The sequence below is a fragment of the Pelodiscus sinensis genome, chromosome 24, assembly GCF_049634645.1.
Source record: "Pelodiscus sinensis isolate JC-2024 chromosome 24, ASM4963464v1, whole genome shotgun sequence".
Taxonomy (NCBI): Eukaryota; Metazoa; Chordata; order Testudines; family Trionychidae; genus Pelodiscus; species Pelodiscus sinensis.
The window spans coordinates 14,013,609-14,031,386 of record NC_134734.1 but is presented as its reverse complement, the minus strand read 5'-3'; the positions used below and the strand labels follow the sequence as shown (position 1 = coordinate 14,031,386).

The 17,778-nt window shown below is 56.4% G+C and overlaps 1 protein-coding gene across 2 annotated transcripts in view; it reads left to right on the top strand.

Annotated features, from left to right (window-relative positions):
* LOC102452457 (immunoglobulin superfamily member 11-like) overlaps window positions 1-16,245 on the top strand; it is a 47,149-nt gene extending 30,904 nt beyond the window's left edge. For both annotated transcript variants that reach the window (XM_075908141.1, XM_075908140.1), the window contains exons 2-7: window positions 2,477-2,637; window positions 5,698-5,902; window positions 6,816-6,971; window positions 7,363-7,485; window positions 8,479-8,635; window positions 15,498-16,245. In XM_075908141.1, coding sequence (XP_075764256.1) covers window positions 2,479-2,637; window positions 5,698-5,902; window positions 6,816-6,971; window positions 7,363-7,485; window positions 8,479-8,635; window positions 15,498-15,858 — 1,161 coding nt within the window. In that variant the 5' untranslated portion in view covers window positions 2,477-2,478 and the 3' untranslated portion in view covers window positions 15,859-16,245. The remainder of the gene's footprint in view (window positions 1-2,476; window positions 2,638-5,697; window positions 5,903-6,815; window positions 6,972-7,362; window positions 7,486-8,478; window positions 8,636-15,497) is intronic.
* Window positions 16,246-17,778: the final 1,533 nt, after the last annotated feature.

Here is a 17,778-nt window from a genome sequence, read left to right as displayed (position 1 = left end):
GGTGCAGCTCCCTGGAGCAAGTGACCCCAACAATCACCTTCTCCCACCCAAAGGACAAGGCCCCATTGTTCAGCCCCATCAGATACACAGACCCCAGGCTGGGGGGAGTGTGTCTGATCGCCCCTGGGGGCCAGTCTGGAAAGGGCGAACCAGGCTGGCACAGCTGGGCTCCTAATTGCGCCTCTGGTCCCAAAGGGGTTAACTCAGCCAAGCTGGGAGCAGTGCAGGACAGGAGACAAATCCATGTTAATTACCGAGTGGGACTAATTACTATCGATGGGTTGGCAACACGCATTGGCAAAACCCAGTTGCCGGGTGAAAGCCAGACGGATACACTGGCTGCTGCTCCCGACGTATTCCAGCTTGGCCAGAAATCGCACCCAAAATCTCTCCAGCGTGGGCTGCCTCTTGTGTGTGGCTTCGAGGCATCCTGGGAATGCTCCCGCCTGCCCTGTGCTATTTCGGTTTCCCTGCAAGCCACCCAGCTGCTTTCTCACGGTTTCTCCAGCTGCTCCTGGGGTGAAGCAAAGATCCAGCCAGGGTGAAATTCCCCTTGGCAACCATAGATAGGCCTCATGTCCCGCTAGGCCTCACCTACAAGCTAGACCCCATGTAATGCACAGCTCTGCTCAGGGGGATGCCAGCTGAGCCCAGACCCTTCGTAAACTGGGCAGCTGTCAGCCGATGGTCAGGGCAGTGTGTATGTGCTATACACCCGAGACTTCAACTGCTGGGACCGGGGTCCCTTGCAGCGGGCAACCTGGAGGAGGTTGACGGGCACCCAATGAGTTTACAGAGAGAGCTTATAACACCTTAGATTTCAGCTGCTAGAATTCGTAATTCCTTTGCAGCGGGCAGCCTTAGGGAAAGACTGAAAGGTGCCCCAGTGGATCTGCCACCTGGGAGTGACACAAATCCAAATGCCCAAGCTCTTCCTATATTGTGTGTGTGTGTGTGTGTGTGTGTGCTATACACCCGAGACTTCAACTGCTGAGACCGGGGTCCCTTGCAGCGGACAACCTGGAGGAGGTTGACGAGCGCCCCAATAAGTTTGCAGGGAGAGCTTATTACACTTCAGATTTTAGCTGCTAGAATCTGTAATTCCTTCGCAGCGTGCAGCCTGGGGGAGGCTGAGAAGTGCCCCAACGGATCTGCCACCTGGGAGTGACACAAATCCAAACGCCCAAGCTCTCCCTATATCTGTCCCTTAAGACTGGCTGAAGTGCTTTTAAATTGTGCCTGGTTCTGTTACAGCAACTGAAGGAGTCAGGTTAAAGCTTAAACAGGTACAGGTTTATTGAGGAAGCTTATAAATCATATGGTTGCAATGGCTATTGTTCTATTTCTTAACTGCTAGCAAAATATAGATCTTAAAAATGGTTACAAAGAAGATAAAGATAGGAAAAACAGAAATAATAGTACCAAGTAACAGCTTAACCTTTAAAGAGCTCTAAGTCTGTGTACACTTAAGACAGAGGACCACATCCAGGTACAATTTTTACCCCCTTCTGTGCCTCTCGACTCCAGCATGTCAGGCCAGGGCCGGTCCCTCAATTCCTAGGAAAGACGAAAATACGAGGTGGGCGTCCCCATAGAACCTCGGGAGGTCAAACACCTAACCCGACCAGCAGGTAGAGGGTAGAATGACACTCAAAAGTGAGTGTGTGCTGGACCTATCTTTATACCCATTGGGTCACGTATTTCTCTTTCTTATCTGTGATGCCAAATGGTGCTGGTCTGTCTTTTGTGAGACCAGTTCTTACAAGGGAGTTGTGAACTTAATTTACACGTGTAAGAGAGAGTTGAGAGGATTAAATTGGAAGTACTGGGCATTCTTTTTCTCAGTGGGAAATTCCTCTTCCAGGGACTGTGTGTTCGTATCAACATGGGTGCCAGCCGGGTACTTCTCGCAGCCTCGAGGCCAGCTTATTGCCTTAATCGTTCTCTCCTCATATCTATGTTTTCAGCTTCTCAGGATCAGCTGAGCCAGCATAGACTATGCTGATTTTATTGCTCCTTCTCTGTCCTGTATGCTTCAGGAACCTCAGAGAGGCAAAATAAGATGGATGAGATGGGGGGGCTGTCTGGCTACAGCAGCTAACAGGCGCAAATGGGGTATTGGAGCTTTACATTGATCCTGGGCACTTCGTTTGACAGCCCCTCATGGGGCTGGCACAGGTGCTAGAATTGTTCCAACCCACCAAGAGCTCAGACTGTCCTGCGCCTGGCTCTGGGGTGTGCTCAGGGGGTGTTGTGTTCTCAGACGGGTGGGTAGAGGCTGTTCCTCTTTCTTTGGGGCCTGGCTATCTTGGGGCCAGGGTCATTAGCTCTGGAGCCCCCCCAGTGCCTGCATCCCAGCTGGGGGAGTTTTTGGTTTTCACTTCTCTGGCTCTGAATTGTGGGTGGGCTCCTGGATTTAATTGCTGGGGCTGGCCAGGATCCTCTCTTGCTCATCCCACCCTGTTGCCTCTTCCAGGAATGGGCACAGTGAAGGTGTCTGTGGGTGCTGCCAGCATCCAGGTGGTGAGGGGAGGGAACGCGCTTCTGCCTTGCACCTTCCACACCACGGCCTCGCTGAGTCGCCTCAACATCATCTGGACAGTCACCCCGCTGGCGGAGCCGGACCACCCCCAGCAGGTGAGCGGAGCCTGACCTTTTCCCCTCCCTGTACTTCCATTGACAGAGGACGGTTAGCTTCAGTACAGTGAGGAATCAGGACCCCGGGATGCTGCGCACTTTCCTGCCCAGATTGCTCACAGCCTGGGATGGTGAACAGATGGGAAAGGTGGAGAAAGAAATGGGTGGGAGCATCGAGACACGAGGTCAAATGGACTTGTGATGTCCAGTAAATAACAATGCCCATTCACCAGCTGCTGTCAGATGGCCAAATTTTGCAGGCATCGCAGCAGAGAGACCTGTTGCGAGCGTTCCATGCAATTTCTTCAAGACCATTAACCTGTGGAACTCCTTGCTGCAGGATATTTAAAAGGCCAACAATTTAACAAGGAGTCGATGCACAGGAATAATATCAGCAGCTCCAGACATGCTGTCCAGATAAAACCACAAGGCTCAGATTTCAGGGTAGAGTTCACTAAGGAGTCAGGAGGAAGCCCCTCTCCCCCCCCGCTCTGCCCTGCCCCCGTGGAGTACTGCTGCATAGCAGCTATGGAATATTATATTATTGAGACATCTGCCTTCTCTGACAATGCAGATCACAGCCCAGCCCAGCCCAGCCTCGCCTTTCTGGACATAAAGAGTAATTTTAAAAGCAGCCTGTTTTCTCAGTCACCCGGGGGAACACAGGGCTGGGGCTACAGTGCTCCCTGGAAGCACCCCCCTGTTAGGTTCATCAAAGCCCATGCCAGCTCCTTTGCAGTAGACACAGCCAAGCTCCTGTGGACACTGGGCTTGCCTTGAAGCCTTCCGGGAATAGGAATATACGAACAGCTAGGTCAGACCAATGACAGTGGCCAGTGCCAGGTGCCCCCGGGGGAATTAACAGAACAGGGTGATGGAGTGAGCCAGCCTCTGTCGTCCAGTCCTACCTACCCCAGTCTGCAGTACAGGGACACCCAGAGCATGGGGTTGCTTCCCTGAGCATCCCGGCAGTAGCCATTGATGGCACTCACCTACATAGTTGGTGGCAGAAGTGGGATTTGACGTAGACATTCCTGGCTCCCAGTCCGATGCTTTGCCCACTGGCCCACACAGTCTCTGCCAGTGCAATGGAAGTGTCCTGTGCTCAAAGAGGGTACGTCTACACTACAGCGCTAGTTCGAACTAACTTAGTTCGAATTAGTTAATTCGAACTAAGCTAGTTCGAACTAACGCATCTAGAACTAAAAACTAGTTCGAACTAGCGTTTTGCTAGTTCGAACTAGTAAGTCCACATTGAGTGGACTCTGAACAGGGCTTAAGGATGGCCGGAAGCAGTGCCGGCAGGGCATAAAAGGAGGACTTAGAGCATGGAGATGCTGTCTCAGGCTAGCCGAGGGCTGCGCTTAAAGGGTCCCGACCCCCACCCCGGACACACAGTTCTAAGGGGTGCCCCGCTTGCAAAGAAGTTCTGGCTTGGAGTGCCCTGAGTGCCCACACTGGGCACATCACACCACTCGGCCATCAGCCCGGCTGCACTTGCCGCAGGCTGCCATCTGGGGAGAGGGAGTAATTGGGGGGCTGCAGGAGAGCTTCCACCCCCAGAAGCCCGCAGAGCCAGCCCAGTCCTCCCCATCGGGGGCTCGTACCCCATTCCTCCCTCACCTCCTTCCACTTGCCCTTCCCTAGCCCCCCTTCTTATTGATGTACAAAATAAAGATAACGTTTCTTCCAACATTGACTCTGTCTTTATTGAACAAAACTGGGGGAGACTGGGAAAAGGAGGTGGGAGAGGGGAAGAGAAAGGCTGGGAGAGGGGAGGGCAACTAACATGATCAGGGGTTGGGAACAGGTCCCAGATGAAGAGAGGCTACAGAGACTGGGACTGTTCAGCTTAGAAAAGAGGAGACGGAGGGGGGACAGGATAGAGGTCTCTAAAAGCAGGGGTTGGGTGGAGAGGGTGCATTCAGAAAAGTTCTTCCTGAGTTCCCATAAAGAAGGACTAGAGGACACCAAAGGAAAGGAATGGGTAGCAGGCTTGAAACTAGTAAGAGAAAGTTGTTCTTCTTCTTCCCAAAGCAAATAGTTAACCTGTGGAACTCCTTGCTGCAGGAGGCTGTGAAGGCTAGAACTAGAACAGAGTTGAAAGGGAAGTGAGATAAAGTGATGGAGGTTGGGTCCATGGAGTCCTATTAGCCAGAGGGTAGGAGTGGTATCCCTGCCCAAAGTTTGTGGAAGGCTGGAGAGGGATGGCACGAGACAAATGGCTTGGTCATTGTCTTCGGTCCATCCCCTCCAGGGTCCCTAGGGTTGGCCGCTGTTGGCAGACAGGCTACTGGGCTAGATGGACCTTTGGTCTGACCCAGGACGGCCATTGTAAGCTCAGGGCACAGTGTCGGGGGTCTCAGTGGACCCCCTTGATTTTCATGCACACCTGCTCCTGGGTGCCCAGGCTGGCAGCTCTCCTGCCCTAGACGGCCACTTTCCTGTGCCTAGTGCGGAGATCGTGGACGAGGTCCACGATGTCCGCACTAGCCCAGGAAGGTGCCCGCCTCTTGCGGTCCAGGGCAAGCTCCTGGGAGCCGCCAGCCTGGTCCCGGCAAGAGGGGGTGGGCTGGGGGGCATCGGGTGGGGTGGCTCTGTGCCGTGCCAGGTGCAGGGTCTGCTAGCTGGGTGCTGGCAGGCTTGCACCTGGCACGGGCACCGTAGCCAGCCCGTGCCCCTTTAAGGGGTCCGGGGCCGGGAGGGGGGCATAGAGTTTCCCTGGTGTTGGCCAGAGTGGCCACCAGGGAAACCTGGGGAGGGCTAGCCTCCCACTAGTTCGAACTAAAGGGCTACACAGCCCTTAGTTCGAACTAGCTAGTTCGAACTAGGCTTAGTCCTCGTAAAATGAGGTTTACCTAGTTCGAACTAAGCGCTCCGCTAGTTCGATTCAAATTCGAACTAGCGGAGCGCTAGTGTAGCGCATAGGAAAGTTAGTTCGAACTAACGTCCGTTAGTTCGAACTAACTTTGTAGTGTAGACATACCCAGACAGAGTAAGGGGCAGCATTGCATCTCTGGCTCATGGCTGGGTTCTTCCTTCCTTTCCCCACAACTCCAGGTGCTGGCCTATGAGCAGGGAGAGGTGGTGGAGAGCCTGTCCCAGTACACGGGCCGCGTGGGCTTTGCCTTCTCGCCCACCCAGAGCGCCACCATCTTCCTCAACAAGACACGCAGCTCGGACAGCGGGACGTACCAGTGCAGCGTCATGAACCCGCCCGACAGGGACATGCCCAACATCGGGGTCATTCAGCTCACCGTGCTTGGTACGTCCCGCCCCCACGTGGAGGAAGCCCCAACTCCCCTCTGCTGACACCCGCTCCCCTCCCCCCCCAGATCCTGGAGACCCTGTATGTGTGTGTGTGGGTCCAACTGTGTGTGGGTCTTGGGGGTGTGTCTATCTCTGTGTTTGGCACTTAGTGTGTGCGTCTGTGTCTTGGGGTATGTGGGGCTTGGGGAATGTCTGACTGTGGTGGGGAGGAGGAGGTCTTTGTGTGTGTGTCCCTGTGTGGCTGGGAGTGAGTGCTAGCATGTGTGTGTGTGTTTGTGTGTTTGTGTGTGTGTATGCTTCCTGCCTGGGCCCATGTTTGCATCTTAGCATGTGCACACATATCTGAGCAGCTGTCTGGCTGTGTGTTTTGTGCACACTTCATTGTGGGCCTCTGTGTTACATCTATGCATCTGCGAGTGAGGTCTGGGGGTGACCCCTGTAGCTGTGTGCGTGCCTAGATCTGATTGCTATGTGTGTGTGTATGGGAGGGGCAGGACGGTGTGTCAGTGTGTGTGTGTGTGTGTGTGTGTGTGTGTGTGTGTGTGTGTGTGTGTGTGCAGGATTTGCACTCATCTGACTTGTCTAGCTATTGTGTGCATACTCTAGGCATATGTGTGAGTGCACATGCAGTGTGTTCCTCTGCACCGAGGATGTGTGTACCATGCATTGGGTGTGTGTGTGTTAGAGTGCAAGCACGCCGAGTGTGTGTACCATGCAGTGTGTGTGCGTACATACCGGAGTGTGTGGCTCTTTGTAGCTGAGTGAACCCACCCCCCAGCTCTCTGATGGGCGATAACAACCCCCAGGCTCTCGGTAGCTGTTGTGGGGTCTGGGCAGGCCAAGCCGCTGCTGGAGGGAGATGCCCGTCCATGGCAGCTCCCCCACAGGCTTTGTGTGTGTCCCTGCAGTGCCCCCCTCCAGCCCTGAGTGCTCCAGCGAGGGGAGCGGAGAGGAAGGGGGGGACATCCGCCTGTCCTGCGGGGTGCGGGAAGGCGAGCCCGCCCCCACCTTCACCTGGGAGAAGATCCCCCCCGACAAGCAGCCCCTGGTGACCAGCTACACAGGTACTGGGAGCGGAGCGGGGGGGTGGGCCCCGGAGCAGGGTTTGGGTCTCAGAGCGACGGCCGGCCCCTGAGCACGAGCCCCCAGCCGTACATGTGCCGCCTTGCCTAGGGCGTGCACACAGGGGCCGGGGCCACATGACACGTGTGCCACATGCCACCCGACGGGCATCCTGTGGCTGAAGGAGCCGATGGCAGGGGGGCGTCAAGCGGCTACTGGCTCCACGGGGAGGGGCATCTCCCTCCACCCCCATGGGGAGCTGTCCCTTTAAACCCACGTGGCCGAGGCCCCTGTGTTTGGCCTGGAGGGACCTGGGTTCTAGCTATCCTGGGGCTGGCCCTGGCGTAACCCACTCCCTTGTTTTTCCCCCTCCGTCGCCCACTGGCGGGGCAGAGGCGCGGCGGGCCCTGCTGACCCTGCAGAACCTGACGGCCGCCACCTCCGGCCTCTACCGCTGCACGGCCACCAACGCCCTGGGATCCGGCTCCTGCTCCCTCCAGCTGCGCGTGCACCTGGGTGAGTGCCTCCTGCTTGTCAAATGCTGGGCACTGATTGGACGCTTGGTCGTGTCCTAAGAGCAGCCAGACGAGGGTCCGTCGAGCCCAGTGTCCTGTCGTCCGACAGTGGCCAAGGCCTGGTGCCCCAGAGGGAGTGAAGAGAACAGGGAATCATCAAGTGATCCCTCCCCTGTCACCCATTCCTTGGCAAACAGCGGCTAGAGGCAGCATCCTTGCCCATCTGGCCCAACTGAGTCAGGGAGAGAGCTTGGCCCAGTGACCCGTCGATAGGCTTCACGGACACCAAACCGGTCCCAGCTGGGAAGCCAGACCAGACGCTGGAGACAGCTGCCCAGCATAACCCCACGTTGTCGCTGGTGTCGGGCCCTTTCCTGACTCACTAAACCGAGATCAGATCAGAGCAGCTTGCAGCGGGGGCTGGAGTGCCAAGAGCAGAGAGGCCTCCTCCCCCGCCAAGCGAGCCTCTATATCTCTAAATCCACGTGGCTCGTGACAAGACCCGGCTGGAGAGGATCTGTGGGAAGGCACCTTGTCAGCCAGGGCTGACGCATTGGTGGCGAAATGCGTCGATTTCAATTCTGTTTCGCTCTGGGCAATGAAACTTGGCAGCACATGTGGAGCCGGCTGAGATGCCCCAGGCTGGCTCTTTCCACGCGGACTTTGCATTTCCAAAACGCTCTCCAGTTCGGTGTGTCATGCCTGGGGTCAGAATGGAGCACAAAAGGAAACGTTTTCAGACACTGAAACGGGAAGGAAACATTTCGATCGACCCAACGGCATCCGGGATGTGATTGCCTGGGAGATGTTGAAATGGTTCATTTTCCTTCTGCTCCGGACCCCCCCCCCCAAACATGAGGAATTTCCCATGAAATGAAAATCCAGCCCCCACCCATCTCTGCTGACAAAGCCAGCACGGCCCCCGCTGGTTCGCCTTTCCTGCCTGACGTCTGGGCAGCCAAGCCGCTGGTGACCTCGGGTCGGTGTGTTTCAGCCCCACAGGACAAGCTGGGCATCGTGGTGGGCGTCACCGTCACACTGAGCATGGGGCTGGTGCTGCTGGCGCTCCTGGCCCTGGTACTGTGGTTGCACCATCAGAGTGCAGGGAAGTGGACGGAGGAGGAAGTGGAGGATTCCTACAATGAGATCAGGTGAGCGCAAAGGGAGGGGAGGGGGACTGAAGAGGGGTGAAATGAAGGAAGGCAGAGGAGGGAGAGGGAAGTGTGAGCTCTACCCCAGCAAGGGCACGGACCTGTTTGATCTCCAGGGGTTCTGAGGTCTTGGATGATTCAGCTGCTCTTTGAAAGACAAGGGATTGGACTCCACCCCGCTGTGTCTCCTCTGCAGTACCAGCTGGGTTTGAGGCACTTCACCTTGCACCCTGATCCATTGGATGGTGTTGCTGTTGGGTGACTGCTGCGCGTCACTCCAGAGGTGGCTGCATTTCAGTGCTGGGTGAAGTGATCTCGATGTAGGGCCTACATCACATTTATACTAAGGCCCCTAAACCCCACTCTGGGCGCATAAAGAAGCCCCTGTTGCCCTTAGTGGAAACGAGAATGAGGCCCACGGGGGCACAGAGCCAGAAGAGCTCAGAAATGTTGGATGCTTGAAAGTCTGGCTGTGTTCGTACCATCCTCCAGCTCCATCTGGAGAAAGCAGCAATAGGGTCAGGGCACTGGAGCAGCATCAGCTACCCGAAGGGCTCAAAAATAATGTCAGGCTCTAAAAATCCTGAGATTGTCTGAATCCCCCCCCCCCCCCCCCCCCATGTCTCAGGGGGTCTCTGTGTTAGTCTCTATCTGCAAACAGCCAGGACTCCCGGAGCACCTTAGAGACGAACAGATTGATCTGGGCATCAGCTTTCATGGGTCAACCCCACTTCATCAGATGCATTGAGGGCTCCTTGTTTTTTCTGAAAAATGCATGAGGTTTTACAACAAAGGTGCAGTTCTTTTCCAGCTGACTTCTGAGCCTTCAGGTGATACATTGCACAGCTTTTCTCTGCTTGCAAAATGAAAGTCCAGAATGTCCCAGGCCCAGGCCTTCCAGGCTATGTCTACACTGCACCGTAGTTCGGAACGAGAGACGCAACTTGAGCTACACACATCGCGTCTCTTATTTCAATCTTATTTCGAAACAGCTTATTTCATCATTGGGTGCTGTCTACACAGGGACAGATTTCGAAATAACCCTCTGTTCAGAAACGTCCCTTACTCCTTGTGGAATGTCGGAATAGCGAGCCCAAAATAACAGGCTTGCTGTGAATCACAGAATGATAGAACTGGAAGGGACCTCGAGAGATCATTGAGTCCAGTCCCCTGCCCTCACGGCAGGACCAAGCACCGTCTAGAGCAGGGGTTCCTAACCTGGGGTACGGATTCCCCTGAGAAGTTTTTCAAGGGGGTATGGGGAATATTTGGTAAATAACTAGATGATCCTAATTGAAATATTCCAAAGTAGTAGTGTTAGTGAAAAAAGTTGTGGATTCTAGAGTCTAGAATTTATTTCCTTTCGTATTGAATAGGGGGTACGGGAAGGTTTACTAAAAGCCAAGGGGGTACAGGGACCGAAAAAGGTTGGGAACCCCTGATCTGGAGCATCTCTGACAGGTGTCTGAAGACACGGGCTAGTATTTTGGGAGACTCCCGTATCCTGAAATAGCGTTCTAGTGTAGACATAGCCCCAGAGAAACACCACGGTTTCTCAAACAAAAAGATTTCCGTTAAAAGCATTTTTAGAAAAGCGCGTCTAGATTGGCAGGATGCTTTTCTGGAAAAGCACTTTTTCTGGAAAAGCGTACGTGGCCAATCTAGATGCGCTTTTCCACAAAAAAATCAACCCGTCCAGGGCTTTGTCAAGCTGGGACTTAAACACCTTTAGGGATGGAGTACCATTAACCTGTGGAACTCCTTGCTGCATGATATTTAAAAGGCCAACATGGAGACTCTACTACTTCCCTAGATAACCCATTCCAGTGCTTCACTACTCTCCTAGTGAAATAGTTTTTCCTAATATCCAACCTGGACCTCTCCCACCACAACTTGAGACCTTTGCTCCTTGTTCTGCGATCTGTCACTACTGAGAACAACCTTTCTCCATCCTCTTTGGAACTTCCCTTCAGGAAGTTGAAGGCTGCTATCAAATCCCTCCTCACTCTTCGCTTCTGCAGACTAAATAGATCCAACTCCCTCAGCCTCTCCTCATAGGTCATATGCACCAGCCTCCTAATCATTTTGGTTGACCTCTGCTGGACCCTCTCCAATGCATCCACGTCCTTCCTGTAATTGGGGGCCCAGAACTGGACACAATACTCCAAATGTGGTCTCACCAGAGCCGAGTAAAGAGGAATAATCACATCTCTGGATCAACTGGCAATACTCCTCTTAATGCAACCTAATATGCCATTAGCCTTCTTGGCTACAAGGGCACACTGTTGACTCATGTCCAGCTTCTCATCCACTGTAACCTCCAGGTCCTTTTCAGCAGAATTGCTACATAGCCAGTTGGTCCCCAACCTGTAACAATGCTTGGGATTCTTCCATCCCAAATTCAGGACTCTACACTTGTCCTTGTTGAACCTCATCAGATTTCTTGTGGCTCAATCCTCCAATTTGTCTAAATCACTTTGGTGGACTCTAACCCTTCCCTCCAGCGTATCTACCTCTCCCCCTAGCTTAGTGTCATCTGCAAACTTACTGAGGGTGCAATCCATCCCCTCATCCAGGTCATTAATAAAACATGTTGAACAAAACCAGTCCCAGAACCGAACCTTGGGGCAGTACGCTAGAAACCGACCGCCATCCTGACATCAAGCCGTTGATCACTACCCGCTGGGCCCGGCCTTCTAGCCAGCTTTCTATCCATCTTACCGTCCATTTATCCAATCCACATTCCCTTAACTTGCTGGCAAGAATGTTGTGGGAGACCCTGTCAAAAGCCTTGCTAAAGTCAAGGTATATCACATCCTCTGACTTCCCCATATCCACAAAGCAAGTTACCTCATCATAGAAGCAAATCAGATTGGTCAGGCACGATTTGCCCTTCATGAATCCATGCTGACTATTCCTGATCACCTTCCCCTCTTCCAAGTGCTTTAAAATGGATTCCTTGAGGATCCCCTCCATGATTTTTCCAGGGACTGAGGTAAGACTGACCGGCCTATAGTTCCCTGGATCATCCTTCTTCCCTTTTTTGAAGATGGGCACTACATTTGCCTTTTTCCAGTCATCCGGGATCTCTCCTGATCTCCACAACTTTTCAAAGATAATGGCCAAAGGCTCCCCAATGACATTTGCCAACTCCCTCAGTACCCTCGGATGCATTAAGTCTGGACCCATGGATTTATGTACGTTTAGCTTTTCTAAATAGTTCCTAACCTGTTCTTTCCCCACCAAGGGCTGTCTACCTTCGTCCCATATTGTGTCACTTAGCACATTAGTCTGGGAACTGACCTTGTCTGTGAAGACAGAGGCAAAGAAAGCCTTAAGTACTTCAGCTTTCCCTACATCATCTGTCGCTAGTTTACTGCCCTCGTCCAGTAGGGGCCGCACACCCTCTCTGATCACCTTCTTCTTGCTAACATGCCTGTAGAAATCTGTCTTGTTATCCTTCACATCCCTTGAGAGTTGCAATTCCAACTGCGCTTTCGCCTGCCTGATAACTCCCCGGCATTCTCAAGCAATTCATTTATACCCCTCCCTAGTCATCTGTCCAAGTTTCCACTTTTGGTAAGCTCCCTTTTTGTGCCTAAGTTCACCAAGGATTTCCCCAGTAAGCCAATCTGATCTCCTACCATATTTACTTCTCTTGCTGCACATTGGGATGGTTTCTTTCTGTGCCTTCAGTAAGGCTTATTTAAAATACTGCCAGCTGTCCTGGACGCCTTTCCCCTTCATGTTAGCATCCCAGGGGATTCTGCCCATCAGGTCTCTGAGGGAGTCGAAGTCTGCTTTCTGAAGTCTAAGGTGTGTATTTTACTACTCTCTTTTCTTCCTTTGGTCAGGACCCTGATCTTTACTGTCCCCGACTCCCCAGGGCTGCAGCCACGTAATAACTGCCCAGCTGCTCTGGGGTTGGGGGGCAAATGATTGAGGGGGCATCCATTTTGCCATCCCCCCGTGCATGACACCCTCGCTACACCACTGCTCCAAGGCAGAGGGCAGGAGCAGCATGACAGTGGGTGGAGGGGGAACTGAAGTGCCAGCGCTTGATAGCTCCCTGGCCGAACCAGTCAGGATCACCTGTCAGAGGCTCGCAGGGGCGGCCCTAGACTAGCTGCCAGCAACTGGCGCCCTAGGCGAACCAGGCAATCGGCGCCCCCACCTCCAAACCCTCAATGATATTGCGCCACCATTTGGCGCCCTATTTAACTTGGCGCCCTAGGCAACCGCCTGGTTCGCCTATATGGACGGGCTGCCCCTGGCTCCAAGATCCGGTGGATCCCGATCGACTGGTTGGTGACCACTAGGCTAGAGGCACAGCAGCGAGGATGGCGTAAGTCCAGGAATGAGCATGTTCAGGGGAGCCAGGACTCCTGGTTTCCCTCCAGCTAGTAACTCTGGGCAGGTCAGTTTCCCCACTTTTTGTCTCAGTTCAACAGGTGTGACAATCCTGCCCCAGCCGGCGGCCAGCCTGCTGTGGAAGGTGGGACAGGCCCCAGCGCCTCGCCTGACTTTGTGAGGAACAGTTGGCAAAATGGCCTGGCTGAGAAATGCACCAGAGACAGGAGCTAGCACAACAAACCATAGGGGCTGGGGGCTGGATTCCCAGGGCGGAGGCACTGACGAGGAAGGGGGGGTCTCCGGCCTGACAGATTGGTCAGTGCTGAGCCTTTTCTGACCTTAACGTTGATGGCTCAGTAGCTTCTCCCCCCGCTTACTCAGCTTTCACTGGGGATGGGGGGTGGGGAGGGGAAAGTACATTTCTGGCCCTTACGGTTGTTGAGAAAAGTTGGAAAAAGTCACCCTGAAGGGCTCAAAATCTGCAACCAAACCCTGACATGGATGAGTTTAAAAAGTATGTATTAGGGGTATTACGGTAGCACCTGAGCTTGCTAGTCCTGGACCTGATCTCCTTGGTGTCAGGTGCTGTACAAACAGAACAAAGACGGGTCCTTCCCCAAAGAACTTCCAGGGGAGCAGGAGGGAAAGGGGCATTCACGGGGGTGAAAAACGAGGGTGTTTGGGGAATGTTTACAGGGAGCATGAAGAGGTCTGCCTGAAAATGCTTGGAAGCCAGCTGGGATTGTCTCGGGGCGGGAGGGGTGGGGTTTGGTGCTGGGGCGGATGAGGGCGGGGGGTGCCAATGCTGCTGATTCAGGAATCACAGCAGGAGGTGCCCTGGGCAGTGCAAGCCAGGAGCTTGGGCAGTGTCATGCTGGAGCCATCTAGCCTTGGCAGCGTGACTCCGACGCACAGGAGGGGCGAGGTGTTGCAGGGCCCTGGCCCGCGAGGCAGGTCTCAGCTTCTCCCAGCTACAATCCCCGGCTTGCTCTGGGAGAGCCGTGGCCCTGAAACGGCCGGGGGAGGGGTCCGGAGGGCAGAGCCGTCTGGGGCAGTGGGTGACGGCTAGTCCAGGGTTAAGCACTGGGGTGCTGGGGTGGGGGGCATCTCGCAGGCCCCAGCAACGCAGCCCGGAGGGTTGGGCCAGGGAGTGCGGAAGATGCTTCCAGGCGGCTGGAGTGCAGCCGGGCTTGAGGGTGGCAGGAGTGAGGGGTCTGGGCTGCCGCACGGCCAAAGCTGGAGGAAAGCGCCGGGCTGAGCAGAAGGGGCTGTGCTGGGGTCAGCAACGACAGCCCCCTGCCCCTCAATGCCCCTCTTGCAGCACAGCCTCCGACCCTGACCCCCAACTGGCCCCCCTGCAACACAGCCCACCAACCCTGCCCCCCAACCGGCCCCTCAACCCTGACTCCCAACTGCCCCCCCCTGCAACACAGCCCCCCCAACCCTGCCCCCCAATAGGCCCCCCTGCAACACAGCCCACCAACCCTGCCCCCCAACCAGCCCCTCAACCCTGACTCCCAACTGCCCTCCCTGCAACACAGCCCCCCAACCCTGCCCCCCAATAGACCTCCCTGCAACACAGCCCACCGACCCTGCCCCCCATAGGCCCCCCTGCAACACAGCCCCCCAACCCTGCCCCCCAATAGACCTCCCTGCAACACAGCCCCCCAACCCTGCCCCCCATAGGCCCCCCTGCAACACAGCCCCCCAACCCTGCCCCCCAACTGGCCCCCCTGCAACACAGCCCCCCAACCCTGCCCCCAATAGACCCCCCCTGCAACATAGCCCACCAACCCTGTCCCCCAACTGGCCCCTCAACCCTGACTCCCAACTGCCCCCCCTGCAACACAGCCCCCCCAACCCTGCCCCCCAATAGACCCTCCTGCAACACAGCCCACTGACCCTGCCCCCCAATAGACCCTCCTGCAACATAGCCCACCAACCCTGACCTCCAATAGACCCCTCCTGCAACACAGACCCCCAACCCTGACCTCCAATAGACCCCCCTGCAACACAGCCCACCGACCCTGCTTCCCCCCAACCGCCCCCCCTGCAACACAGCCCCCCAACCCTGCCCCCCAATGGGACCCTTGCAACACAGCCCCCCCGACCCTGCTTCCCCCCAACCGGCCCCCCCTGCAACACAGCCCACCAACCCTGCTTCCCCCCAGTGCAGCGCCTCTCCCTGCCCCGACCCTGCCCCCTGCAATACAACACCCCCCATCGTGCCTCCCACCCCATTACTTCCCCCTGCCTGCCCTCGGGGCCCTGCTGGCCGTGTGCGGTGGCTCGGCCCAGGGCCGGCTGAGGATGCGCAATGTCTCCCTAGTAGGGTTGCCAGGTGTCCAGTTTTGAACCGGACAGTCCAGTATCTGAGCTCTCTGTTCGGGAAACACGTTGAGAAAATAGAACTGTCCGGTATTTTCCAACCGAGCTGGCGTAGCTGGTGCTGGAATGTCAAGTGTGTCCGGTATTTTTGTTGAAACCATCTGGCCACCCTCCTCCCCAGAGTCGACAGCCTCTCCCCGAGGCGGCTGATCGTGGCCAAGAGCCTCTCCAGCGACATCCCCACGGCCAGCCCGGCAGCAAAGCCCCTCTGGGTCTTCAGCAGCTCCACCCCCAACACCCGCTACGCCGAGCGCCAGCGCGGGCTGGGCGACGGGCGCCAGGCAGCACCGCCCAGGGGGCCAGCACGGGCCGCATCCTGGGGCAGGAGCAGCAGCAGCAGCAGCAGTGGCAGCAGCCACCTGTCTGAGGAGGGGGCCCGGCCTGGCAGTGAGGCAGAGGAGCCAGCCTGGCGGCCTTCAGACCACTCAGAGTCAGCCCCAGCCCAGGCGCTTCCCCCCAAGCTCCCCGGATTCCTGGTGTAGGAGCAGCGGCCCAAAGGGCCCAGATCTTGGGGCTGATGCCAGTGGCCGGGTTTCCCTGGGCAGGCCCTTCTCTGGCACATGCTGCTCCCACCTGCCTGGCTGCAGTGGGTGTCCGAGGAGAGCTCTGGGCAGCCCCACCACCTCCCACCCCAGCCAGCCCCACGTCCCAGGGGATCAGACCCCAGACCCTTTCCTTGGGAAAGTCCCTGTGCTAGGTAGCCCCTCTTCCGGGGAGGCAGCTGGCCAGCCTGCAGCCCCAGAGGCCATTCAGCTGTCTGCACTGGAGGCCTCTGCCCAGTGCCCAAGCCACATCCAGACTGGGCAAAGGAAGTGCTGCCCCTCCCAGCTTCAGGAGCCCCCCCCCCCCAATTTGCCCAGGCTGGTGTCCCTCCATGCCACTTGCTGCCACCAATGTTCCCTCTAATGTTTTCATCTGTGTGCAGACTTTTCCCAGCCACGTGTGGAATATTTTTTTACATGCACCGAGGGAGGTATGAATGTGCACCACCAGTAGAAATACAAAAGCCAGTTGTGGGCACCTGCTCATCAGCTGGGCAGCATCTGAATTTCTCCTGAGCGGCTGCACAAGCGCCCAGCTTCCAGGGGACACTGGCATTGCAGGGCAGGCCTACCACCGAGCATTTCCTTCACCAGCTCGGATGGAAGCAGCAATCGCACTTGCAAAGGGCGCATGCCCTGCGCTGTGGCCCCCTCCCTTTGCCCATGGGTCAATGCCCAGCCCCGGCTCAGCCCCTGCCCGCCAGACACAGCCTCTGCGGAGCAGCACCCCCTGCTGCCGAGGGGCAGTTCCCAAGGCCTGGCAGCACCAACATGTGAGCTAAGGAAGGGGATGGGCTGGAGCCAGCAGGGTGGGAGCTGTTTGGGTTCGGCGCATCCCGCCAGGGCTCCTTGCATGGCAAAAAGCTGGGAGATGCTCAGGGGATTCGGGGCTGAACGAGGCCTCTTGGAGAGGCCAGATTCTCCCTGGGTCAGGGACCTGGAAACCTGCCCCTTTGCGGGGTTTCAAGCTGGGCCCCTCCCATTTCTGAAAAACTCACCTGCCCCCCCCCGCCTAGGCAGCACCTACACTGGGCACTAGGCCGGGCAGGAGACAGGACCCTGAGGCCGAAGGAAAAGGAAGGCGTTTGCCCGGGGGCCAGGGGAGACAAGAGGCCGCTGGGATCCCTGATGCTCAGGAGGCAAACGCCTCTGAAGCCAGCGGGGTTGAGGGGCTGAAGGATGGTTTTTGGTCCCACCCTCCAGGGATGGAGCGAGGACCAGCCCTTGCTTCTGCGACACCTGTGGCTGCTGCCTGGTTCCCCTGGGGGCAGGAGCTTTCCCAGGCCCCTGGGAGATTTGTCTCCGCTCCAAGACCGAGTTTCCCCTGGCTAAAGGCCTAGCCCAGCCCGAGTTAGGCTCCAGGTCTGTAGCCTGTCTGCCCGGGGGCTACACCCCCGCTGGCTGGCAGGGGCAATGCCCAGCCTGTGCTGATGGGAGGGGGACACAGGCACCGGTGAGGTCCCATGTAACTAACCCAGAATCAGGCACTAACCCTGCATGGCAGCAGTAGGCCCTGAGTCCATGAGCACATGCCCAAAGCCACCAGCTGCCCTGCAGGACAGTGCCAAGGAGATGCAGCAATGCCCCCCCTCCCTCACACACAGTGGCCTTCCCCAGAGTGGAAATGTGGGTGTGCCCCAACTTTCAATAACTGTTAGCTTCCCCCAAGCCCCGCCCTCTTCCTGGCCCTGCTGCCCTCGGCCACCGCTGCACCTGCCCAGCTGGGGCGGCTCGGCCGCGGCACAGCAGAGCTTTCAGACAGGTGGGTCCCTCACTCCGTCCTGGCTTTCCCGTGCCCACGCGGCAGCACCACCCCCTTGCTTGGCTTTGATGGGCCTGGATGCTACATAGGTAGGCTGC